Source organism: Miniopterus natalensis, chromosome 11 (assembly GCF_054644295.1).
Source record: "Miniopterus natalensis isolate mMinNat1 chromosome 11, mMinNat1.hap1, whole genome shotgun sequence".
Classification (NCBI taxonomy): Eukaryota; Metazoa; Chordata; class Mammalia; order Chiroptera; family Miniopteridae; genus Miniopterus; species Miniopterus natalensis.
The window spans coordinates 77,464,809-77,489,510 of NC_142091.1; the positions used below are offsets into that span (position 1 = coordinate 77,464,809).

At 66.4% G+C, this 24,702-nt stretch overlaps 1 protein-coding gene across 1 annotated transcript in view; it reads right to left on the reverse strand.

The window, feature by feature from the left end:
• Positions 1 to 890: 890 nt before the first annotated feature.
• MUC5B (mucin 5B, oligomeric mucus/gel-forming) overlaps positions 891 to 24,702 on the reverse strand; it is a 36,925-nt gene continuing 13,113 nt past the window's right edge. The window contains exons 25-55 of the mRNA XM_087822316.1: positions 24,081 to 24,320; positions 23,054 to 23,210; positions 22,573 to 22,701; positions 22,225 to 22,369; positions 21,797 to 21,840; positions 21,499 to 21,708; positions 20,491 to 21,290; positions 19,636 to 20,349; positions 17,758 to 17,799; positions 15,564 to 16,116; positions 13,242 to 14,453; positions 11,180 to 11,972; positions 8,091 to 10,351; positions 7,742 to 7,923; positions 7,326 to 7,497; positions 6,611 to 6,867; positions 6,293 to 6,479; positions 5,789 to 6,014; positions 5,513 to 5,691; positions 5,357 to 5,426; positions 5,022 to 5,122; positions 4,628 to 4,659; positions 4,196 to 4,376; positions 3,730 to 3,834; positions 3,582 to 3,619; positions 2,961 to 3,077; positions 2,438 to 2,524; positions 2,209 to 2,331; positions 2,002 to 2,047; positions 1,727 to 1,829; positions 891 to 1,086 (exon numbers count right to left, since the gene is read on the reverse strand). Coding sequence (XP_087678442.1) covers positions 891 to 1,086; positions 1,727 to 1,829; positions 2,002 to 2,047; positions 2,209 to 2,331; positions 2,438 to 2,524; positions 2,961 to 3,077; positions 3,582 to 3,619; positions 3,730 to 3,834; positions 4,196 to 4,376; positions 4,628 to 4,659; positions 5,022 to 5,122; positions 5,357 to 5,426; positions 5,513 to 5,691; positions 5,789 to 6,014; positions 6,293 to 6,479; positions 6,611 to 6,867; positions 7,326 to 7,497; positions 7,742 to 7,923; positions 8,091 to 10,351; positions 11,180 to 11,972; positions 13,242 to 14,453; positions 15,564 to 16,116; positions 17,758 to 17,799; positions 19,636 to 20,349; positions 20,491 to 21,290; positions 21,499 to 21,708; positions 21,797 to 21,840; positions 22,225 to 22,369; positions 22,573 to 22,701; positions 23,054 to 23,210; positions 24,081 to 24,320 — 9,702 coding nt within the window. The remainder of the gene's footprint in view (positions 1,087 to 1,726; positions 1,830 to 2,001; positions 2,048 to 2,208; positions 2,332 to 2,437; positions 2,525 to 2,960; positions 3,078 to 3,581; positions 3,620 to 3,729; positions 3,835 to 4,195; positions 4,377 to 4,627; positions 4,660 to 5,021; positions 5,123 to 5,356; positions 5,427 to 5,512; positions 5,692 to 5,788; positions 6,015 to 6,292; positions 6,480 to 6,610; positions 6,868 to 7,325; positions 7,498 to 7,741; positions 7,924 to 8,090; positions 10,352 to 11,179; positions 11,973 to 13,241; positions 14,454 to 15,563; positions 16,117 to 17,757; positions 17,800 to 19,635; positions 20,350 to 20,490; positions 21,291 to 21,498; positions 21,709 to 21,796; positions 21,841 to 22,224; positions 22,370 to 22,572; positions 22,702 to 23,053; positions 23,211 to 24,080; positions 24,321 to 24,702) is intronic.

Consider the following 24,702-nt stretch of genomic DNA (forward strand, 5'->3'; position numbering starts at 1 on the left):
AAGGTGCCACAGGAGGCAGGTGTGGATAGGTCAGGGCGGGGACGGCGTAGGCAGCGGCTCTCCCCATCCCTGTGCAGCCCCAGCCTGGGGGGCAGCTGAGTCCTGCACGTGTTCGCTGGTCCAGTTTTTCTCCATCTGACCACTTGCCTAATTAACCTTGTGCCTTCGAAACAATAGTGAGGGTGTTTCTGAGCCCTTGGCCGACCCCTGGCTCCTGCCCCACAGCCCACCCCAGGCTGACCCGGGCCTCCATGTCCCCACCCCGTCCTGTCCTTCCCAGCGGGTCCAGCACAAGCCCCGTGGTGCGTTCAGCCTGTGGGGCCCCTGGCAGCCCAGCCCACAGATGGGTGAAGTGCCCAGGGGGCACAGGTGGCGGGAAGAGAAGCCAGGACCAGGATGTTTGCATGATGCTCAGCATTTATTTTTGCAAGGTTGGGGCTGGGTGATCAGGGCGGGGCTTCAGGGCACTGACACCCCTCTGCCCCCCCCCCTTGGCCATCAGAGCCTTAGCACCAGGTCCAGACATTGGCAGGCAGCACCCTGCCTGACACGGCTCCCTGGAGGCAACACGCCTAGCCTGGACCACTGTCGGTGCGCGTTTGCTGCAGAGGTGGCTGGCGGGAATCCGCTCCACGGGGTTCCCGGGTGGTGGGGGTCTCAGGCCCCCAGAGAAGGCAGCACAGCCTGTCCCTCTGACGCCAGGAAGGGGGTTAGGGGGTGGAGTAGGTGCTTGTTTCAGATGAGGGTGGCCGTGAGGACAGGGCAGCTGGCCAGACGGGCCAGAGAGACTCCCTGCCTTGTGCCCTCTTCCAGTGGACCTTCACCCCTGTCTTCCGCCAGGGTGTGGGTGTCACCCAAGGCAGATGGGAGGTGGGCAGAGCAGAAGGGCATCAGACGGGGATGCTGTCCTCCTGAGTGGCTGGTGCGGGGACACAGGCCAGGGCACATTTGCACTCATCTATGTGGGTGTAGGTGTGGCGGACGGCCGTCCCATCGGGACACTGCAGGGTCACCTCCTCCTCATGGGCCCTGCTCTCCTGGCAGCAGGTGCACCGCCGCTGCATGGCCTGGGCCTCCGGGGAGTACCTGCGGACAACACGTATCCTGAGCCGGTGCGGCCCTGTGCTGGTCTGAGGATGTGGGCTTTGCAGGCCTGGCCTGGGACAGCTCTGCAGGCATTCAGGTCACTCTGAACCCCTCCCCTCCCACCAGGCACCCTTTCTTCCCCGAACCAGCTCCTCAAACTTGGGACCCCGCAGACCCCTCCCAAGAACCTGCCCTGGCCCCTGCTCCCCGCCTCTCTGTCCGAAGGCTCACAGCTGTTTGCAGCCCAGGCCAGCTTGGTTCAGGGGGCCAGCTCTGCCAGCAGCTCTGCCTTGAGAGTCTGGTCCATGGGAGGCCCTGAGTCTGCCCACCCCCCAAGTGGACCCTGCCCCAGGCCCCTGGACGCAATGTCTGCCTGTGCCCAACTGGTCCAGGCCTGGCTCTGAGCGTCAGGGGAGGTCCCGGGTGTTCTTCAGGTAGACGTGGAGAGAGGGAGCTCCTCTGGACCACCCCTTTCCTCCTCCCTGGACCCTCCGGACCCAGCAGAGGGCATTGGCCCAGGACAGGGCCATGTGGGCACTAGGTGCTGATCTGTGGCCTGGGGCTGGCTCTCTGCTTGCCCGTAGGAGGCCTCCAGTGGTGGGCGGAGGTGGGCTCTGGGGAGGGCGCAGGGCCCACTCACTTGGACACTCCTGGGCAGGAGCCCTTGCAGAAGGTGAGGTTGACAGGGGCCTTGCAGCCCCGGTGCCCCAGGACTGTCCTGTTGATGTGGACCTGGCAGGAGTCTGGACAGAGGAAAGAAAGGCGATGAGGGTGGGGGCCCTGGGCACCCCACCTGGGCGCGGCTTCCACATTCCCTCCAGAGCTGGCCATTCAATGTGGGGTTCTAGAGGCCGGGACAGAGCCAATGGGTGGAGGCTGGACCAAGCTGGAGGGCGGGAAGGCGGCTCCACTTACCCACTTCCTCACAGGAGTAGCAGCAACCGGTCTTCCTGAGGATGCCCTGCAGTGGGGGACAGAGGGCAGGCTGGGGGCGGGGCCAGGGCTCCAGGGGCGGGGCCTCCTGGGAGGGGTGTGGGTGGGGTTTCCAGGGAGTGGCATGGGCGGGGTCTCCTGGGCAAGGCAACTAGGCCACCAGGCTGGCGGGGTCCCCCAGGCACACACCCTGCAGCTGGACACGTCTGGGCAGGACGGAGGTCTCGGGATCAGCACGTGGACCCCATTCTCCACCTGGCAGTGGTACTCCGTGCAGTTGTCCACCAGGCTGTTGACCCAAGTCTGGTTGGGCTGAAATGCAGGGGGAAGAGCGGAGGCAGAGTGGGGATCATCCCGAGGTCTGAGAAGGGCTGAGGGGAGGGTCTGCCGGGTGGAGGGCTACACCGACCCCCCTTACCTGCACCAGCCAGCCGTCGGGCGTGAGGCAGGCCGTCTGCACACACTCCCCACAGCACTGCCCGGCCACTGTCGAGTACTCGGAACCCTGGGGACCAGAGTGGTGGTCATGTCTGCACCCCTAGCCTGGCTTCCCAGCCCTCTGGTCCCCTCCTTCACGCCCCAGGGGCCTGGCAGCCTCCTCGGCAGCCCCCACACTCTGCCAGGAGGGCGGAAGCTTGTCCAGGTCTGGCTTGGAGGGTTAGGGATGCCCACTGTCCTGCCTTAGCCTTACCCTTGCTTCCTGCCCCCTCCCTGCCTACTTCTGCCTTCCTGGAACTGGCCCCTGCCCCAGCAGCTGCAGACCCCATCCACCCCCCATCCAAAACCCCAACCATCTCCCTGCTTTGTGACCTTCCTTTGAGAAAAACACCCCAGCAAAGGCTGAGCTAGAGAGCTGGCCCTGGGGTCTGGGTACCAGTGACGTGAAGATGCAGTCAGGTGGGCACCCGGGGGTCTGGGTCTGCCCACGTGGGCGGGCTAACCTGGGGACAGGTGGTATTGCAGGTGTCCTCCTCACACTGCACCGTGGGGTCCTGGGTGTCCGCAGACAGGCAGGTGCATGTGTGGCAGGGAATGGCCCCTGGGAAGGTTGCGCCAATCTGCAGTGGATGGGAGGGTGGGTGGGGGAGTGTCATTGAGGGCACCAGGTGGGGCCCAGGGCCAGGACCTGTGCCTGGGGTGCGCTCAGAGAAGACGAGGCCCACAGAGGTGGTTTCTTTCTTCTAATGGAATTATGGACGTGTCCCTGGCTGGGCACAGACCAGGAGAGAAGCAGGACCCCTGGCAGAGGCGGGGCCCGGAGTAGGCAGGGATCCTGGGTAGGCAGGAGGGGACCGGGAGGGTGTGGTCCTGCCCCGATGATCTTCCCTGGAGGAAGCTGCTGGGAAACCCTGAAGCTAAACTCCCTACCAGGCTCTGAACAGAAGGCACCCCTCCCCATGTTCCCTTGTGTCCCCACCAAGCTCTAAAGGGTCCCCAAGCCCCTCTATTCATCTGCTCTCCTGGCAGAAGGGGGCACACAGGGCTGGGCATGTTGAGATAAGGAGTGGAGGTCTAGGGGGACCCGGGCACCCCACAGTGGATGTGCCACCAGGCCACCTTACCCCATAGATGATGCCATTGTAGGTACACAGCTTAGGCCCTGGAAGGAAAGGGAGGGCTGAGGGCCTGCCTGGGTGGTGGGAGGAGGTGCTCCCACACCTCGTGCCCCAAACACCACCCCGAGAATCCCCAGGCCCCCACCCCACTCACGGCAGATGAAGGTGGGGCAGCAGCTGCCCTCCTCCTGGATTTGGGCCAGCTCCTCTCCTGGCCCACATTCTGGGGGGTTCTTGGGGCAGGTGGTCGTGTTGCAGACTGTGGGAGAGGCGGGGTGCTGTCGGGGTGACCCCTGCCCTCCCCGCCGTACTAGCTCTCCCAGCGTAACGCTTTCCCCACGTTGGAGCCAGCGACGTACTTTCCCCATGGGGACCGACCACCTCCAGGTCCCCTCACTATCACCTCCCTGGTCCTCCTCAGGCCTCTGGGCAGACCGGGGGTCACCGGCCCGTTCTTTAGGTGGAAAAATGAAGCCCCCAGAGGCCTCTCCCCGTCAGTGGTCCAGCCAGGATGCTGCGGCCTTCTCTCCTCCTGGCAGGCCCTGCTGGCTGGGCGGCTGTGCCCTCTGCCCTCCCCTGCTGGCCCCCGCCCACCTAGTCCCCCAGGGAGCAGGGCTCACCGCACAGTGTCTCCTGGCAGCAAGGGTTGTTGGCCAGGGGCCTGGTCAAGGTTACGAAGCCAGCCTGGCTGCACTCCGGGGGCGGGCCCTGGGCCTCGCACTGCACAGGGACACACTGCACCGTCACAGAGCCCTCGTTGCACACGCAGGCCTGGCAGTTGCTGATCCACCGCTCTCCAGGCTGGAACAGACCAGGTCAGGGTCCCCGAGGGCCCCTGGACGGTGCCCGGCCTCCCAGCTGTACCCAGCAGCACCAGGCCAGCCCTCCACCCTGGAGCAGCCCCGTGACGGATGCATGGCACACCGAGGCGCCCCACACCAGCCCCTCCACAGCTGCCCAGCCACGGCTGCCGCCCAAGACCAGGGCACTCCCCACTCCCTCCCGCCTTCTGCTGGAGCAGGGTGGGGCCAGCTGAGGGCAGAACCACTCACGAATTTGGGAAACCCATCTGGTCCCACGCAGGCTGGAAGAAAAAGAGAAAGGGGGTCACTGGGAGTCCTGGGGTTCACAGCCCAGTGGCAGAGGCCACGGGCTGAAGGAACATGTCCTCTCGGGCCCGGCCCCTCCCCAGTCAGGGCCACTGTCTTCCCCTCTCTTCCCACTGGGACCAGAAGGCCCCGCAGAACTCAGGGCTTCTCGGAGGAGGGGGCTCGGCAGGGCTCCAGGCCATGCTGCTGGCAGAAGGAGTTAGCGCCGCTGGGCTGGGGCTGCAGGTGGTCTGACATTAAGGCCGACGGCCCAGGACGGGCCCTAGACAGGGATGTCCCACCCTGTGCCTCCCCCCAGCCCCATGGGTCAGGGGCCCAGGCCATGGCTGGCGCTTACGGCACTCGGGCACACAGACATCCGTGTGTGCGTTGAAGAGGGTGAGGCCGTCCGGGCAGAAGCAGCCCTCCGCCAGCCCCTTGCTCTCCGGGCTCTGGGTCCTGCGAGGCAAGAGAGGCAGTCCTGGGGGCCTGCACCCATGTGGACAGCCAGTCCGAGGGAGGAGGGCAGCGGGCAGGAACAGAGTGTTGGGGTTGGTCGGCTGCCCTGGGCGTCCCATGGGGCCAAGGATGTAGGTCGGGGTGGGGAAAGGGCACCCCAGAGTTCCTGACCCTTCCTTCTGCCCCCTCTTGGCTCCTCCCAGACCCTTTAGACGCTGGCTGGCTGGCACTCACCTGGAGTCACAGGTCATGGGCTGCACAGGGCCACATGGCTTGTACACCTTTTCAGGTGGGCAGGTGAAGTCTGGGGGCACAGAGACAGGTGTCAGGTAGCCCTCCTTGCTGCTCTCGGGGACTAGCCAGAGCTCCCAATGACTGCCCCTAACTCACCACACTGCCCGCCGGTGGCATTCCGCCAGTCGCTGCACACGCCCCGGGCACGGCAAAGCCCTGCGTAGGCCTCTAGGCTCTGGCAGGGCACCTCGGGGTGGCCGGCCTGGCAGGCATCCTTGACGCAGATGCTGAAGAACAGGCTGGGCGGGATGAGTTTGTGGCACTCGGCGAAGATGCTGTGGGCCGGGGCAGAGGTTGGAGCAGAGAGCTGGGTCCTGGGCCCAGACAGGGGTCACTGCCCCAGGGTGGCCACACCCCCAGAGAGGGACTCACTGGCTTAGCATCAGCTGGCAGAGGGGTGCTGGGGGGCACGAGGTAGAAATGGGTGTGGTGGGCTCCGAGGAAGGGGGGCTGGTGGTTGTGGGCAGGCCTGTGGGTGGCAGGCAGCCCTCCTTGCTGCTCTCGGGGACTAGCCAGGAGCCGGCCATGTCCTGGCAGGTGGGGGCCATGGTGCCATCTGGCCGGCGGCAGTCGTCCGTCTTGCTATTGGTGCAGGTGCCTGGAGAGTGGGGGTCCGGTAGGGTCACCGTGGGGGCCTGGCTGGGCACCCAGGCTCCCCATTCTCCGGCCTCTCGTTCCCACCACCTCCCTGCGGTTACTCGGTGATGCAGCACTTGTTGCTGAGATGAGAGGCAGCTCTGGCCTGACGCAGGTGGCGGGAGGGCGGTAGTGGGCACCTCTAGGGGGTGGGGATGCCACCCTGGGGGGCCACGGGCAGGACGTGGAGGGAGGAGTGGTTATAGGACTCACAGCAGCCCCCCACCGGTCCCCACTCACCGCACTGGCCCTCGGTGTTGTGGTTGAAGTTGCTGTAGGACAGCTGGATCTGGAAGACTTGCCCGTCTAGGGTGACGCTGACGCCGATGGCAGGAATGTCCACCTGCATCCTGGTGCTTGTTGTCACGGACACGCTCACGCCGTCCTTGCTGAAGCCTTGGCTCACCCGCGTGCCGTCAAACAGGACCTGGGGGCGTGTCGGAGGACCCGTCAGTAGGGTTGGGTCCATCCTCGGCAGGCAGCCCCCCCCCCAAGTGCAGCAGCTCCGCTCGCTCGGGGCCGGGGTCTCCCCCACGCTGTGCTTGGCACCGCGCTCACCAGGCCCTCCTCCTGCCCGCCAGCAGCCGTCGTGGTGGTGAGGATGACCTCCGTGGACTTGTAGTGGACGCTGAGGGCGATGGGGCAGCTGGTGGAGGCCACGGCTGCCGGGCAGTACTGCTTGTAGAGGAGAATGGTGAGGTTTCCGTGGAGCGGCCTTATCTCCCGCATGAGCACATACGTGCAGTTGCCCCGGAAGGAGTAGGAGGTGCCGTCGAAGGTGATGTAGTTGGAGCCCCCCCAGCTGCTGCAGGTGCCTGTGGACAGAGACAGTGACCTCACCCAGCGCCACCCAGCAGGGCCACCTCGGGGAGTCACGCCCCCGGGCCTCGGCTGCTTCGTGTATGCAGTGGGCGAGTGGGTTGGTGATGAAGGTGGAGGCGGGGTGAGAAGCCTCGGCCTGGGAGCGCCAGGAGGGGGCAGGAACGACCGTCCTCTGCAGCTTTGGGGAGGAGTGGCCCTGTGACATCTTCGCCTGGGGCTCTGGCCTCCAGGACCAGGGAGAATTGTGCCTGCTGTTGGGAGGCACCTAGTCTGTGGTCCCTCCTGGGGCAGCTCTGGGGAAGGGGGCTCAGGACCCCAGGACACGTGCCCCGGTGAACCCCGTTTCTGCCCCTACTGGCCCTTGCAACCTGCCCTGCACGCCCAGGCCGGCCCCTGTGGGGGGCTGGTCAGCACTGGCTCCCACACCCGCCCGGGCCCCGCCGTCTCTCACATTCACACTCGTAGTGGTACTGGCAGGGCTCCTGCTCGCTCTGCACTTTCACTGGCAGATGCCCATTCACACAGGTGACCTGTGCCACAGGCTTTGGCTCCAGCAGGACGATGTGATTGTCGCCCTCGCACCGGGCCACTGTGCAGTTCTCCAGCGTCCAGGACTCGTTCACCTGGCAGACAACAGGCATAGAGCTCACTGGGAGAGCTCCAGAGACCCGGCCTCAGTCCCGCATGGCCCAGGGCAGGACTGTCCAGGAGTGTGGCCCGGCCCCAGGGGCTCACCCAGCCCCAAACTCCATGCTTCCCTCCCACCAGAGCTCCCCACGGAGGGGTCCCCAAGGGGCTGGGGGCTCGCCCCAAGTGGAAACAGCAGCACATGATAAGGGCAGGCAATGCAGGGAGGAGGGTGTGCACCTGTCGGGGAGGGTCCACAAGGTCACAGCCCGGAGCCGGGGAGGTCAGGGGCAGCGAGGTCGGGGGCTCCGGGGGTGAGGAGGTGGGGCAGGCACCCTGGAAGCGATCCAGCTCACAGTGCTGGTTGCAGACGGCGTAGAAGTGGCAGCCCGCACTGTCTGTCCTGTTGTAGACAACGTCCCCTGTGGGGAGAACATGGCCAAGACAAGACACCCCAGTCAGCGAGGAGTGGTCTGTACAAGCACCTGCCAAAGGGTTGGGCTTGGGGCAGAGCAGGGTGGGCACCGGTGAGAGGGATTGAGTGACCTGGGTGGACTGTCCTCCGGGAGGGACATGGTCCTGCACACACCTGGTAAGAAGAGCTGTCCAAACGCCTGGCAGAAGCAGGGTACTGTGGAGACGAGTGAGCCGGGAGAGGCGCTTGGCCTGAGGGTGCTGAGGATGGAGGGGGACGTGGTGGTCTCCGGGGACAAAGACGGGGCACACGGGCGATCACAGCACAGCAGGCGCACGTGGTAGTTGTGGCAATACTGCATGGGCCCCGGCTGGTCCCGGTTCCTGCACACCAGCCCGAACCTCACGTCGCACTGGACCACCTGGCCCACGTGCTCCAGGCTCATATCCGGCGCCACTTCTGCTCGGCACTCGATGTCCTGCGGCTGTTGGCAGAAGTCGTGGCCGGCCCTGCGGAGGGCCGAGAGGGTCTCAAAGTCCCCGCCATCAGGAACTGGGGTGGGGTAATCCTCATCAAACCAGTCTGTCCACGTGCACTGCGGCGTGCAGATCCCAGAGGTCAGGGAAGTCGTGGAGGTCATGGAGGTCAGGGAAGTCAGGGTGGGCTTCAGGGTGCTAGAGGGAAGGACGGTCCCAATGGAGGGATGGGTGGACAGGATTGCAGGCGTGGTCTTAATGGGGGAGGTCACAAAGGTTTCCCTGCTGGAGACCCCAGTAGTGGCCGTGCTTGGGCAGTGGCTGTAGTCATCACAGCAGAGCACCCGGATTTGGTAGTTGAGGCACATCTTGAAGCGGCCGCCCTGGTCCTGGTTGCGGCACACCAGGCCCACCTCCAGGTCGCAGAGCACCACCTGGTCCAGCTCCTGCAGGGGGACGTCCGGCAGCCTCTCGGCCCGGCACTGGAGGCTCACCGGCCTCTCGCAGACGAACCCGCCAGCTGCGCGGATGTTGGCGTAGGTCTCAAAGTCCCCACCAGAGGCCCCGGACATGGGGTAGCTCTGGTCCAGCCAGCCTGTCCAGGTGCAGCGAGGCTGACAGCCAGTGGCCGTGGCCGCTGAGGTCGTGGGGCTCGAGGTCAGGATGGGCGTGGTCTGAGCCGTGGCTGAGGGCCCCGTGGCCGTGGAGGTGGATGTGTAAGGGCCAGGAGTGGTGCCCTGGAGGGCACTGGTGATCTCGGGAATGGGGGATGCTGGAGAGGCAGAGGGAATGGGGACAGAGAGCCTCTCGGTGGTCCTTGGAGAGGAGGGACCCATCTCAGTGCGGGCTGTGGAAACCGTCTCAGTGGTCCCGGGGGCTGAGGGGAGTGGCGGGGTGGTAGTCTTGGTCCAGGCGCCTGTGGTTCCCACTGTCTCCGAGCCCGTGCTGCTGAGGGTGGCTGTGGTCCCGGGCTTGGGCGTGCTGGGGCAGTGGCTGTAGTCATCACAGCAGAGCACCCGGATTTGGTAGTTGAGGCACATCTTGAAGCGGCCGCCCTGGTCCTGGTTGCGGCACACAAGGCCCACCTCCAGGTCGCAGAGCACCACCTGGTCCAGCTCCTGCAGGGGGACGTCTGGCAGCCTCTCAGCCCGGCACTGCAGGCTCACCGGCCTCTCGCAGACGAACCCGCCAGCTGCGCGGATGTTGGCGTAGGTCTCAAAGTCCCCACCAAGGGCCCCAGACATGGGGTAGCTCTGGTCCAGCCAGCCTGTCCAGATGCAGCGAGGCTGACAGCCAGTGGCCGTGGCCGCTGAGGTCGTGGGGCCGGAGGTCAGGATGGGCGTGGTCTGAGCCGTGGCTGAGGGCCCCGTGGCCGTGGAGGTGGCTGTGTAAGAACCTGGAGTGGTGCCCAACAGGGCGCTGGTGGTCTCGGGAGTGGGGGATGTTGCAGAGGGAGAGGAACTGGGGACAGAGAGCCTCTCGGTGGTGCTGAGGGTGGCTGTGGTCCCGGGCGTGGGCGTGCTGGGGCAGTGGCTGTAGTCATCACAGCAGAGCACCCGTATTTGGTAGTTGAGGCACATCTTGAAGCGGCCGCCCTGGTCCTGGTTGCGGCACACCAGACCCACCTCCAGGTCGCAGAGCACCACCTGGTCCAGCTCCTGCAGGGGGACGTCCGGCAGTCTCTCGGCCCGGCACTGCAGGCTCACCGGCCTCTCGCAGACGAACCCGCCAGCTGCGCGGATGTTGGCGTAGGTCTCAAAGTCCCCACCAAGGGCCCCAGACATCGGGTAGCTCTGGTCCAGCCAGTCTGTCCAGGTACAGCGAGGCTGACAGCCAGTGGCCGTGGCCACTGAGTTTGTGGGGCCGGAGGTCAGGATGGGCGTGGTCTGAGTCGTGGCTGAAGGCCCCGTGGCCGTGGAGGTGGCTGTGTAAGGGCCCGGAGTGGTGCCCAGCAGGGTGCTGGTGGTCTCGGGAGTGGGGGATGTTGCAGAGGGAGAGGAACTGGGGACAGAGAGCCTCTCGGTGGTGCTGAGGGAGGTGCGAGGAGTCTGGGTGCCGGGGACGCTCTGTGTGGTCCTGGAAGTAGAGGGTCCTGTTTCAGCTGTGGGGATGGTGACCCTCTCGGTTTTTGCAGAGGAGAGACCCGTCTCAGTGGTGGCCTTGGAAACCGTCTCAGTGGTCCCGGGGGCTGAGGGGAGTGGCGGGGTGGTAGTCGTGGTCCAGAAGCCTGTGGTGCCCGCTGTCTCCGAGCCCGTGCTGCTGAGGGTGGCTGTGGTCCCGGGCTTGGGCGTGCTGGGGCAGTGGCTGTAGTCATCACAGCAGAGCACCCGGATTTGGTAGTTGAGGCACATCTTGAAGCGGCCGCCCTGGTCCTGGTTGCGGCACACAAGGCCCACCTCCAGGTCGCAGAGCACCACCTGGTCCAGCTCCTGCAGGGGGACGTCTGGCAGCCTCTCAGCCCGGCACTGCAGGCTCACCGGCCTCTCGCAGACGAACCCGCCAGCTGCGCGGATGTTGGCGTAGGTCTCAAAGTCCCCACCAAGGGCCCCAGACATGGGGTAGCTCTGGTCCAGCCAGCCTGTCCAGATGCAGCGAGGCTGACAGCCAGTGGCCGTGGCCGCTGAGGTCGTGGGGCCGGAGGTCAGGATGGGCGTGGTCTGAGCCGTGGCTGAGGGCCCCGTGGCCGTGGAGGTGGCTGTGTAAGAACCTGGAGTGGTGCCCAACAGGGCGCTGGTGGTCTCGGGAGTGGGGGATGTTGCAGAGGGAGAGGAACTGGGGACAGAGAGCCTCTCGGTGGTGCTGAGGGTGGCTGTGGTCCCGGGCGTGGGCGTGCTGGGGCAGTGGCTGTAGTCATCACAGCAGAGCACCCGTATTTGGTAGTTGAGGCACATCTTGAAGCGGCCGCCCTGGTCCTGGTTGCGGCACACCAGACCCACCTCCAGGTCGCAGAGCACCACCTGGTCCAGCTCCTGCAGGGGGACGTCCGGCAGTCTCTCGGCCCGGCACTGCAGGCTCACCGGCCTCTCGCAGACGAACCCGCCAGCTGCGCGGATGTTGGCGTAGGTCTCAAAGTCCCCACCAAGGGCCCCAGACATCGGGTAGCTCTGGTCCAGCCAGTCTGTCCAGGTACAGCGAGGCTGACAGCCAGTGGCCGTGGCCACTGAGTTTGTGGGGCCGGAGGTCAGGATGGGCGTGGTCTGAGTCGTGGCTGAAGGCCCCGTGGCCGTGGAGGTGGCTGTGTAAGGGCCCGGAGTGGTGCCCAGCAGGGTGCTGGTGGTCTCGGGAGTGGGGGATGTTGCAGAGGGAGAGGAACTGGGGACAGAGAGCCTCTCGGTGGTGCTGAGGGAGGTGCGAGGAGTCTGGGTGCCGGGGACGCTCTGTGTGGTCCTGGAAGTAGAGGGTCCTGTTTCAGCTGTGGGGATGGTGACCCTCTCGGTTTTTGCAGAGGAGAGACCCGTCTCAGTGGTGGCCTTGGAAACCGTCTCAGTGGTCCCGGGGGCTGAGGGGAGTGGCGGGGTGGTAGTCGTGGTCCAGAAGCCTGTGGTGCCCGCTGTCTCTGAGCCCGTGCTGCTGAGGGTGGCTGTGGTCCCGGGCCTGGGCGTGCTGGGGCAGTGGCTGTAGTCATCACAGCAGAGCACCCGGATTTGGTAGTTGAGGCACATCTTGAAGCGGCCGCCCTGGTCCTGGTTGCGGCACACAAGGCCCACCTCCAGGTCGCAGAGCACCACCTGGTCCAGCTCCTGCAGGGGGACGTCTGGCAGCCTCTCAGCCCGGCACTGCAGGCTCACCGGCCTCTCACAGACGGACCCGCCAGCTGCGCGGATGTTGGTGTAGGTCTCAAAGTCCCCACCAAGGGCCCCAGACATGGGGTAGCTCTGGTCCAGCCAGCCTGTCCAGGTGCAGCGAGGCTGACAGCCAGTGGCCGTGGCCGCTGAGGTCGTGGGGCCGGAGGTCAGGATGGGCGTGGTCTGAGCCGTGGCTGAGGGCCCCGTGGCCGTGGAGGTGGCTGTGTAAGAACCTGGAGTGGTGCCCAACAGGGCACTGGTGGTCTCGGGAGTGGGGGATGTTGCAGAGGGAGAGGAACTGGGGACAGAGAGCCTCTTGGTGGTGCTGAGGGTGGCTGTGGTCCCGGGCGTGGGCGTGCTGGGGCAGTGGCTGTAGTCATCACAGCAGAGCACCCGGATTTGGTAGTTGAGGCACATCTTGAAGCGGCCGCCCTGGTCCTGGTTGCGGCACACCAGGCCCACCTCCAGGTCGCAGAGCACCACCTGGTCCAGCTCCTGCAGGGGGACGTCCGGCAGTCTCTCGGCCCGGCACTGCAGGCTCACCGGCCTCTCGCAGACGAACCCGCCAGCTGCGCGGATGTTGGCGTAGGTCTCAAAGTCCCCACCAAGGGCCCCAGACATGGGGTAGCTCTGGTCCAGCCAGTCGGTCCAGGTACAGCGAGGCTGACAGCCAGTGGCCGTGGCCGCTGAGGTTGTGGGGCCGGAGGTCAGGATGGGCGTGGTCTGAGCCGTGGCTGAGGGCCCCGTGGCCGTGGAGGTGGCTGTGTAAGGGCCCGGAGTGGTGCCCAGCAGGGCGCTGGTGGTCTCGGGAGTGGGGGATGTTGCAGAGGGAGAGGAACTGGGGACAGAGAGCCTCTCGGTGGTGCTGAGGGAGGTGCGAGGAGTCTGGGTGCCGGGGACGCTCTGTGTGGTCCTGGAAGTAGAGGGTCCTGTTTCAGCTGTGGGGATGGTGACCCTCTCGGTTTTTGCAGAGGAGGGACCCGTCTCAGTGGTGGCCTTGGAAACCGTCTCAGTGGTCCCGGGGGCTGAGGGGAGTGGCGGGGTGGTAGTCGTGGTCCAGAAGCCTGTGGTGCGCGCTGTCTCCGAGCCCGTGCTGCTGAGGGTGGCTGTGGTCCCGGGCCTAGGCGTGCTGGGGCAGTGGCTGTAGTCATCACAGCAGAGCACCCGGATTTGGTAGTTGAGGCACATCTTGAAGCGGCCGCCCTGGTCCTGGTTGCGGCACACCAGGCCCACGTCCAGGTCGCACTGCACCACCTGGTCCAGCTCCTGCAGGGGGACGTCCGGCAGCCTCTCGGCCCGGCACTGCAGGGCCACCGGCCTCTCGCAGACGGACCCGCCAGCTGCGCGGATGTTGGCGTAGGTCTCAAAGTCCCCACCAGAGGCCCCGGACATGGGGTAGCTCTGGTCCAGCCAGTCTGTCCAGGTGCAGCGAGGCTGACAGCCAGTGGCCGTGGCCGCTGAGGTCGTGGGGCCGGAGGTCAGGATGGGCGTGGTCTGAGCCGTGGCTGAGGGCCCCGTGGCCGTGGAGGTGGCTGTGTAAGGGCCCGGAGTGGTGCCCAGCAGGGCGCTGGTGGTCTCGGGAGTGGGGGATGTTGCAGAGGGAGAGGAACTGGGGACAGAGAGCCTCTCGGTGGTGCTGAGGGAGGTGCGAGGAGTCTGGGTGCCGGGGACGCTCTGTGTGGTCCTGGAAGTAGAGGGTCCTGTTTCAGCTGTGGGGATGGTGACCCTCTCGGTTTTTGCAGAGGAGGGACCCGTCTCAGTGGTGGCCTTGGAAACCGTCTCAGTGGTCCCGGGGGCTGAGGGGAGTGGCGGGGTGGTAGTCGTGGTCCAGAAGCCTGTGGTGCGCGCTGTCTCCGAGCCCGTGCTGCTGAGGGTGGCTGTGGTCCCGGGCCTGGGCGTGCTGGGGCAGTGGCTGTAGTCATCACAGCAGAGCACCCGGATTTGGTAGTTGAGGCACATCTTGAAGCGGCCGCCCTGGTCCTGGTTGCGGCACACCAGGCCCACGTCCAGGTCGCACTGCACCACCTGGTCCAGCTCCTGCAGGGGGACGTCCGGCAGCCTCTCGGCCCGGCACTGCAGGGCCACCGGCCTCTCGCAGACGGACCCGCCAGCTGCGCGGATGTTGGCGTAGGTCTCAAAGTCCCCACCAGAGGCCCCGGACATGGGGTAGCTCTGGTCCAGCCAGTCTGTCCAGGTGCAGCGAGGCTGACAGCCAGTGGCCGTGGCCGCTGAGGTCGTGGGGCCGGAGGTCAGGATGGGCGTGGTCTGAGCCGTGGCTGAGGGCCCCGTGGCCGTGGGGGTGGCTGTGTAAGGGCCCGGAGTGGTGCCCAGCAGGGGGCTGGTGGTCTCGGGAGTGGGGGATGTTGCAGAGGGAGAGGAACTGGGGACAGAGAGCCTCTCGGTGGTGCTGAGGGAGGTGCGAGGAGTCTGGGTGCCGGGGACGCTCTGTGTGGTCCTGGAAGTAGAGGGTCCTGTTTCAGCTGTGGGGATGGTGACCCTCTCGGTTTTTGCAGAGGAGGGACCCGTCTCGGTGGTGGCCTTGGAAACCGTCTCAGTGGTCCCGGGGGCTGAGGGGAGTGGCGGGGTGGTAGTCGTGGTCCAGAAGCCTGTGGTGCGCGCTGTCTCCGAGCCCGTGCTGCTGAGGGTGGCTGTGGTCCCGGGCCTGGGCGTGCTGGGGCAGTGGCTGTAGTCATCACAGCAGAGCACCCGGATTTGGTAGTTGAGGCACATCTTGAAGCGGCCGCCCTGGTCCTGGTTGCGGCACACCAGGCCCACGTCCAGGTCGCACTGCACCACCTGGTCCAGCTCCTGCAGGGGGACGTCCGGCAGCCTCTCGGCCCGGCACTGCAGGGCCACCGGCCTCTCGCAGACGGACCCGCCAGCTGCGCGGATGTTGGCGTAGGTCTCAAAGTCCCCACCAGAGGCCTCAGACATCGGGTAGCTCTGGTCCAGCCAGCCTGTCCAAGTGCAGCGAGGCTGACAGCCAGTGGCCGTGGCCGCTGAGGTCGTGGGGCCGGAGGTCAGGATGGGCGTGGTCTGAGCCGTGGCTGAGGGCCCCGTGGCCGTGGAGGTGGCTGTGTAAGGGCCCGGAGTGGTGCCCAGCAGGGCGCTGGTGGTCTCGGGAGTGGGGGATGTTGCAGAGGGAGAGGAACTGGGGACAGAGAGCCTCTCGGTGGTGCTGAGGGAGGTGCGAGGAGTCTGGGTGCCGGGGACGCTCTGTGTGGTCCTGGAAGTAGAGGGTCCTGTTTCAGCTGTGGGGATGGTGACCCTCTCGGTTTTTGCAGAGGAGGGACCCGTCTCGGTGGTGGCCTTGGAAACCGTCTCAGTGGTCCCGGGGGCTGAGGGGAGTGGCGGGGTGGTAGTCGTGGTCCAGAAGCCTGTGGTGCGCGCTGTCTCCGAGCCCGTGCTGCTGAGGGTGGCTGTGGTCCCGGGCCTGGGTGTGCTGGGGCAGTGGCTGTAGTCATCACAGCAGAGCACCCGGATTTGGTAGTTGAGGCACATCTTGAAGCGGCCGCCCTGGTCCTGGTTGCGGCACACCAGGCCCACGTCCAGGTCGCACTGCACCACCTGGTCCAGCTCCTGCAGGGGGACGTCCGGCAGCCTCTCGGCCCGGCACTGCAGGGCCACCGGCCTCTCGCAGACGGACCCGCCAGCTGCGCGGATGTTGGCGTAGGTCTCAAAGTCCCCACCAGAGGCCCCGGACATGGGGTAGCTCTGGTCCAGCCAGTCTGTCCAGGTGCAGCGAGGCTGACAGCCAGTGGCCGTGGCCGCTGAGGTCGTGGGGCCGGAGGTCAGGATGGGCGTGGTCTGAGCCGTGGCTGAGGGCCCCGTGGCCGTGGAGGTGGCTGTGTAAGGGCCCGGAGTGGTGCCCAGCAGGGGGCTGGTGGTCTCGGGAGTGGGGGATGTTGCAGAGGGAGAGGAACTGGGGACAGAGAGCCTCTCGGTGGTGCTGAGGGAGGTGCGAGGAGTCTGGGTGCCGGGGACGCTCTGTGTGGTCCTGGAAGTAGAGGGTCCTGTTTCAGCTGTGGGGATGGTGACCCTCTCGGTTTTTGCAGAGGAGGGACCCGTCTCGGTGGTGGCCTTGGAAACCGTCTCAGTGGTCCCGGGGGCTGAGGGGAGTGGCGGGGTGGTAGTCGTGGTCCAGAAGCCTGTGGTGCGCGCTGTCTCCGAGCCCGTGCTGCTGAGGGTGGCTGTGGTCCCGGGCCTGGGCGTGCTGGGGCAGTGGCTGTAGTCATCACAGCAGAGCACCCGGATTTGGTAGTTGAGGCACATCTTGAAGCGGCCGCCCTGGTCCTGGTTGCGGCACACCAGGCCCACGTCCAGGTCGCACTGCACCACCTGGTCCAGCTCCTGCAGGGGGACGTCCGGCAGCCTCTCGGCCCGGCACTGCAGGGCCACCGGCCTCTCGCAGACGGACCCGCCAGCTGCGCGGATGTTGGCGTAGGTCTCAAAGTCCCCACCAGAGGCCTCAGACATCGGGTAGCTCTGGTCCAGCCAGCCTGTCCAAGTGCAGCGAGGCTGACAGCCAGTGGCCGTGGCCGCTGAGGTCGTGGGGCCGGAGGTCAGGATGGGCGTGGTCTGAGCCGTGGCTGAGGGCCCCGTGGCCGTGGAGGTGGCTGTGTAAGGGCCCGGAGTGGTGCCCAGCAGGGCGCTGGTGGTCTCGGGAGTGGGGGATGTTGCAGAGGGAGAGGAACTGGGGACAGAGAGCCTCTCGGTGGTGCTGAGGGAGGTGCGAGGAGTCTGGGTGCCGGGGACGCTCTGTGTGGTCCTGGAAGTAGAGGGTCCTGTTTCAGCTGTGGGGATGGTGACCCTCTCGGTTTTTGCAGAGGAGGGACCCGTCTCGGTGGTGGCCTTGGAAACCGTCTCAGTGGTCCCGGGGGCTGAGGGGAGTGGCGGGGTGGTAGTCGTGGTCCAGAAGCCTGTGGTGCGCGCTGTCTCCGAGCCCGTGCTGCTGAGGGTGGCTGTGGTCCCGGGCCTGGGTGTGCTGGGGCAGTGGCTGTAGTCATCACAGCAGAGCACCCGGATTTGGTAGTTGAGGCACATCTTGAAGCGGCCGCCCTGGTCCTGGTTGCGGCACACCAGGCCCACGTCCAGGTCGCACTGCACCACCTGGTCCAGCTCCTGCAGGGGGACGTCCGGCAGCCTCTCGGCCCGGCACTGCAGGGCCACCGGCCTCTCGCAGACGGACCCGCCAGCTGCGCGGATGTTGGCGTAGGTCTCAAAGTCCCCACCAGAGGCCCCGGACATGGGGTAGCTCTGGTCCAGCCAGTCTGTCCAGGTGCAGCGAGGCTGACAGCCAGTGGCCGTGGCCGCTGAGGTCGTGGGGCCGGAGGTCAGGATGGGCGTGGTCTGAGCCGTGGCTGAGGGCCCCGTGGCCGTGGAGGTGGCTGTGTAAGGGCCCGGAGTGGTGCCCAGCAGGGCGCTGGTGGTCTCGGGAGTGGGGGATGTTGCAGAGGGAGAGGAACTGGGGACAGAGAGCCTCTCGGTGGTGCTGAGGGAGGTGCGAGGAGTCTGGGTGCCGGGGACGCTCTGTGTGGTCCTGGAAGTAGAGGGTCCTGTTTCAGCTGTGGGGATGGTGACCCTCTCGGTTTTTGCAGAGGAGGGACCCGTCTCAGTGGTGGCCTTGGAAACCGTCTCAGTGGTCCCGGGGGCTGAGGGGAGTGGCGGGGTGGTAGTCGTGGTCCAGAAGCCTGTGGTGCGCGCTGTCTCCGAGCCCGTGCTGCTGAGGGTGGCTGTGGTCCCGGGCCTGGGCGTGCTGGGGCAGTGGCTGTAGTCATCACAGCAGAGCACCCGGATTTGGTAGTTGAGGCACATCTTGAAGCGGCCGCCCTGGTCCTGGTTGCGGCACACCAGGCCCACGTCCAGGTCACACTGCACCACCTGGTCCAGCTCCTGCAGGGGGACGTCTGGCAGCCTCTCGGCCCGGCACTGCAGGGCCACCGGCCTCTCGCAGACGGACCCGCCAGCTGCGCGGATGTTGGCGTAGGTCTCAAAGTCCCCACCAGAGGCCCCGGACATGGGGTAGCTCTGGTCCAGCCAGCCTGTCCAGGTGCAGCGAGGCTGACAGCCAGTGGCCGTGGCCGCTGAGGTCGTGGGGCCGGAGGTCAGGATGGGCGTGGTCTGAGCCGTGGCTGAGGGTCCCGTGGCCGTGGAGGTGGCTGTGTAAGGGCCCGGAGTGGTGCCCAGCAGGGGTCTGGTGGTCTCGGGAATGGGGGATGTTCCAGAGGGAGATGAACTGGGGACAGAGAGCCTCTTGGTGGTGCTGAGGATGGCTGTGGTCCCGGGCTTGGGCGTGCTGGGGCAGTGGCTGTAGTCATCACAGCAGAGCACCCGGATTTGGTAGTTGAGGCACATCTTGAAGCGGCCGCCCTGGTCCTGGTTGCGGCACACCAGGCCCACGTCCAGGTCGCACTGCACCACCTGGTCCAGCTCCTGCAGGGGGACGTCCGGCAGCCTCTCGGCCTGGCACTGCAGGGCCACCGGCCTCTCGCAGACGGACCCGCCAGCTGCGCGGATGTTGGCGTAGGTCTCAAAGTCCCCACCAGAGGCCCCTGACATGGGGTAGCTCTGGTCCAGCCAGCCTGTCCAAGTGCAGCGAGGCTGACAGCCAGTGGCCGTGGCCGCTGAGGTCGTGGGGCCGGAGGTCAGGATGGGCGTGGTCTGAGCCGTGGCTGAGGGCCCCGTGGCCGTGGAGGCGGCTGTGTAAGGGCCCGGAGTGGTGCCCAGCAGGGGGCTGGTGGTCTCGGAAATGGGGGATGTTCCAGAGGGAGATGAACTGGGGACAGAGAGCCTCTTGGTGGTGCTGAGGGTGGCTGTGGTCCCGGGCCTGGGCGTGCTGGGGCAGTGGCTGTAGTCATCACAGCAGAGCACCCGGATTTGGTAGTTGAGGCACATCTTGAAGCGGCCGCCCTGGTCCTGGTTGCGGCACACCAGGCCCACGTCCAGGTCGCACTGCACCACCTGGTCCAGCTCCTGCAGGGGGACGTCCGGCAGCCTCTCGGCCCGGCACTGCAGGGCCACCGGCCTCTCGCAGACGGACCCGCCAGCTGCGCGGATGTTGGCGTAGGTCTCAAAGTCCCCACCAGAGGCCTCAGACATCGGGTAGCTCTGGTCCAGCCAGTCTGTCCAGGTGCAGCGAGGCTGACAGCCAGTGGCCGTGGCCGCTGAGGTCGTGGGGCCGGAGGTCAGGATGGGCGTGGTCTGAGCCGTGGCTGAGGGCCCCGTGGCCGTGGAGGTGGCTGTGTAAGGGCCCGGAGTGGTGCCCAGCAGGGTGCTGGTGGTCTCGGCAATGGGGGATGCTGGAGAGGCAGAGGGACTGGGAACAGAGAGCCTCTCGGTGGTCCTTGAAGTAGAGAGTCCTGTTTCAGTCGTGGGGATGGTGATCCTGTCGGTTATCCTCGGGGAGGAGCGTTGTGTCTTGGTGGTGGCCATTGTGGGCAGCGTCTGTGTGGACGTCACTGGCAGCGGTGTGGAGGAGGTGGGGCAGTGGCTGGCATGGTCACAGCAGAGCACACGGATGTTGTAATTGAAGCACATGCTGAACGGTCCCTTCTGGTCCTGGTTCCTGCAGACCAGTCCGGCCCGTAGGCTGCAGGTGACCACCTGCCCGATCTGGTCGAGGCTCACTTCGGGGTAGCTCTCTGCCCGGCACTCAATCTTCTGTGGCTCCTGGCACATCTTGCTGCCAGCAGCCCTGATGTTGTCGTAGGTCTCCATGTCTCCGCCTGTGACTCCCGAAGTGGGGAAGTCCACATCAAACCATTCTGTCCACTCACACTTGGGCTCACAGCCGGTAGTGCCCTGGCTGGTGGTGGCCTCAGTGGTGGCCATCGGCTTCTGGGTTCCCTGTGACGTTTCCACCCTTGGTGTGCTTGTCCTGGTGTGTGACGGGGATGGTGGGCTCATGGAGACTGTGCCAAGAGTGCCCGCCGATGCTTTAGTACTTGGGTGAGCTGTGGAGGTTTGTGTCGTCTGTGACCATGGGGTGGGTTCCTGCGAGGTTCCCCCCAGGGTCCCCTGCAGGGTTGTGGACTTTGTGGAGCCTGGAGGAGATGTGGGGTTCCTTGTGGCAGACGTCATGAGTGTGTCCGTATGGCTGGGGTTGGAGGATGTTGCTGGGAGCACTGGTCCTGTTGAGAGGAAAGGCGCTGCTGTGGTGCTGCTCAGGGGGCCCTGTGTCACCCCGGGGCTACTCCCTGGCTGGGTCCATGTGCTCGTGGCTGGTGATTTTATGGTGGTGGCTGTGGCCATGGAGATGGTGGTGGAAGCGTTGGCTGTGGCGACAGTGGTGGCAGTGACAGTGGTGGTGGCGGCTGTGGCGGTGGCTGTGGAGGTGGCAGGGGTGGCCGTGGCAGTGGCGTGCTCCCCGCAGTGGTCCTGGCTGCAGCACAGCAGGCGGATTCTGTAGTTGTAGCACATCTTGAACAGGCCTATCTGTTCGTCATTCCTGCACACCAGGCCGAAGCCGGGGTCGCAGTGCACCAGCTGCCCCAGCTCCTCGGGCCTCCTGTCCGGGAAGTGTTCTGCCCGGCACTCTATGTCCCGAGGCTGCTCACACACGGAGCCCCCGGCGCTCCTGATCTTGTCGTATGACTCGATGTCCCCCCCAGCCTCCTCGGACTTGGGGTAATCCTCATCGAACCACTCGGTCCACTGACATCGGGGCTGGCAGGTGGCCGCCTGGGTCTCTGTTGTCTGTGAGGTAAAGGCCGTTGTTGCCTGGATGGTGGAGGGGGGCAGGGGCCTGGGGGTTGGCTGCTGGCTGGTGCCTGGGCTTGGGGGGGTGCTGCAGGGCACATAGTCACAGCAGAGGACCCGCAGCTCGTAGTTGTGGCAGAAGGGGGGGTTCTGCTCGCTGTTGAGGCACAGGAGCCCCCGCTGGGGGTCGCACTCCACCTTCTGGCCCAGCTGCTCCAGCGGCGTGTCTGGAAGCAGCCGCGCCCGGCACTGGATGCGGGCTGGAGCGGGGCAGACCTGGTGACCCCTCTGCCGCAGGTTTGCAAACGTCTCGAAGTCCCCACCTCCCATGCCGGGCTCTGGACGGCCGCTGTCGTACCAGTCAGACCAGCGGCACAGCTCGCGCACGCACACGGTGGACAGCGTGGGGACCGGACCTGCGGGGCGGGGCGGGACCGGTCAGCCTCCTTCGGGTCCTTATCCGCCACGCCCGGGAGGTAGGCGGACACACGGCCCCTTCCCCCAGGGTTGGTGCCCGGGTCTCTGCGGGATCCCGGTCCACCCCTTGCGCCCAGGACCGCCGCGCCGAGCGCCCGCTGGGCCTTCTCTCGCACCCAGCCCGCGGCTCCCCCCAGGGCGGCCTACCCGTCGTGGCGGGCGGGGCCGCGGTGGAGGTGGAGGTGGAGGTGAAGGCGAAGGGCGTGGTGGACGGGGTTCCCGGACAGTCCACGGCCTTCCGGATGATCGTCCCGTTGTCCCCGCAGACGGCTATCAAGCAGGCCCCGAGCCCGTCGGTAGTGTTGTAGATGACGTCCCCGTAGCCGTAGGTCCTGCCCTCGTAGGTGCACGTGCAGGCTGGGAGGGGCGGCAGGCACAGCGGTCAGCCGAGCCCCAGGCCACCCCACCCCACCCCCGACCCCTGGCCAACCAGACCCCGCCTTACCCGGCAGGCTGTGTGCGCACCGGATGCCCTCGGGGGTGCAGGCACTGGGAGGAGAGAGCGGAGCTGAGCGCCTGCTGGGCCCCGCCCCGCCCCATCCACCCAGGCCCCGCCCATTCCAGCTCTGACCCCGCCCCATCCACCCAGGCCACGCCCATCCCAGCTCTGACCCCCATCCAGGCCACGCCCATTCCAGCTCTGACCCCGCCCCATCCACCCAGGCCACGCCCATCCCAGCTCTGACCCCGCCCCACCCACCCAGGCCCCGCCCATTCCAGCTCTGACCCTGCCCCACCCACCCAGGCCACGCCCGTTCCAGCTCTGACCCCGCCCCATCCGCCCAGGCCACGCCCATCCCGGCTCTGGCCCCGCCCAAGCCACGCCCCTGTCAGCTCTGGCCCCGCCCCATTCCTCCAGGCCCCGCCCCTCACCAGCTCTGGCAGTTCTCCTCCGTGGGGACCGGGGCACCGACGTCGTAGTAGTTCCCGTCGTCATCGTAGCAGCCACACTGGGCCACACACCTCATCTGGTCCTCACTGAAGAACGGCTTGCTGGGTGGACACTTTGGGTAGCAGCCTGGGGCGGGCACAGGGGAGAAGACTCACCCTCTGCTGCCAGGGGGTTCGTGCCACCCTGTGCCGGGGGTGCGGGGTGCCGGTGGCAGGAGCCCACACGCCCCCTGGCACCCACCCCTCCCCTGACACCTGTGCAATGTCCTGGGATGACAAGGTGTGCCACCCCCCCACCTCCCCCCAGCCCAGGGACAGCCTGCCCCTCACCTTCCTGGCCTGGCAGGTCCATCAGGCAGCGTCCACTGGGGTTCCGGCAGGTTTTCAGGCAGGGGCTCCCACACGGCTGGTAGTGCCACTCGCACTCTCCTTGGGGGTTGTAGTAGTCGCAGAACAGGGCTGAGCATGGAAGACAGAAGCTAAGGGCGATGCCGGCCATGTGCCCTGGATGCCAGGGCAGCGCTGGCCAGCCCAGCTTGCCCAGGAATGGAGGGTCTCAGGGGCCTGCCCTGGCATTCATTCCGGTCTCATTTCTCAGCCCTGGACTGGGCACGCCTGTCCCTCAGGGACTCGCCCGTTTGGGGGCGACCTGTCTGTCTGGTTTTTACGGACACGTGTGTGCGCACGCATGGAGTGTGAGTTGGGTGTCCGGGGTGCACGCGCGGCCGCCCAGCCCCGCAGCCCAGGCTAGCCCGCCTCCTGCCTCCGTCGCCCGCCCGCCCTTCGGCACCACGGGCAGAGCCCCACTCACGGCAGACTTCCGGGGTGCGCCAGGACACGCACACGCCCACGTCGCGGCAGGCCTGGGCGTAGGCGGCCACGGCCGTGCAGAAGCACTCGCAGTCGCCCCCGGAGTCGCAGGCACACGCGTCGCTCACGCAGGCCTCGTAGTACTTGGTGGAGTCCACCTGGGGGCGGAGGGTGGGGGGGCTGCTGAGCAAGAAGGGCGGATGTCCCACGGGGTCGGGGACAGCAGCACCCCTCCCATCTGAGACCCATGACTGCTGCAGCAGGGAGGCTGCCGCCCAGGGCACCTGCACTCGTGCCCTCCCTCTCTGACCTCACCCTGACCCTCGTTTCTTGCCTCTGACGGCCTCTCAACCCAGCACAGGCCAGCCCTCTTGTGAGCGTGTGGGGAGCCTGTCCTGACAAATGGGGGGCTGCCCCCAACCACACTGCTCCCTCCCAGGCAGCAGAGCCCAGTGGACCCCAGTCTGGGCTGGGGCTGCTGTCGGGCTCAGAGGACTTTCTGAGCCAAGGCAGGGATTCGGCACAGGCGGACCTGCCCAGCTCAGACCACTCCTGCGACACCCCCTCCTTGTCACCGTGCAGGTCCTGGATCAGGACACTGTGGGTGAGTGAGCACTGGAGCCCTTATCACCAGGAAGGACCACTGGGCAGTCTCCACGGCTGATCCCCAGCCCTCTGAGCCACGTGGCCCGGCTGGGGGCTGACGGGTCAGGGAATGTGGGGAGGACCGGCATGGGGTGGGGTGACACCAAGGCCTGTATGACTGGCAGCCCCGTTTCTGGAGTAGGAGGCTGAGTGGTCGAGGGAAGCAGTGAGGATGCTCTGTGCTGGGACTGGGTACTCCTCGGTGCCTGCCCAGTGGGAGGTCCACACGGTGCTCCGTGGTCAGGATGGTCAGGGTAAAGAAGACCATCCTCCCAAGCCCAGCCCAGGCCAGATTCTGCTCCCACAGGAGGAAAGGAGGTAGGCCCACCCCCGCCAGCCCTCAGCCCCTGCCCCCCAAACCCAGCCTCCGGCCGTCAGCCCACCTGAGAATGGCAGGCCTCGAAGGTGGGGCTGTTGATGATGCTGCACTGCTTCTGCGCCCAGGACTTGCGGTAGGGGTTGGCGATGCAGGGGTCCTTGGGGGCCGGGGCATCAGGGCAGGTTGGGGAGAATTTCCAGCTGTTTCCAAACTCCAGAGCGTCGCCCACCACGGACTGGCTCCGCGTGGTGAAGTCATTGACGGCATTGTCGTCGAAGTTCCCGCACAGCCCGCAGACCTTCCCCTGCAGACACAGAGGCACACAGCATGTGGAGCCGGGGCTGGAGGGGCACCTGGCCTGGGAGGGGCCAGCACAGGGCACCCAGTTCCCTCAGGCAGCACCAGTGAACTTGCAGGAGGGCAGGGTGCACAGTGGGTCCTGCGGTGAACAGGTGGATAGGAAGGTGGGCAGGAGGCCAGGCAGGCAAGTGGGCAGGTGAGCAGGTGGACAAATAAGCCAGTGGACAAGTAAGCAGGTGGGAAGAGCAGGCAGGTAAGTGAACAGGCGACCAGGTAGGCAGGCGGGCAGGTGGGGGCAGTCAGATGGGCAGGTGGGCAGGTGGGCAGGTGAGCAAGTGGACAGAGCAGGCAGAGGGGCAGGTGGACAAGTGAGCAGGCACCTGCTT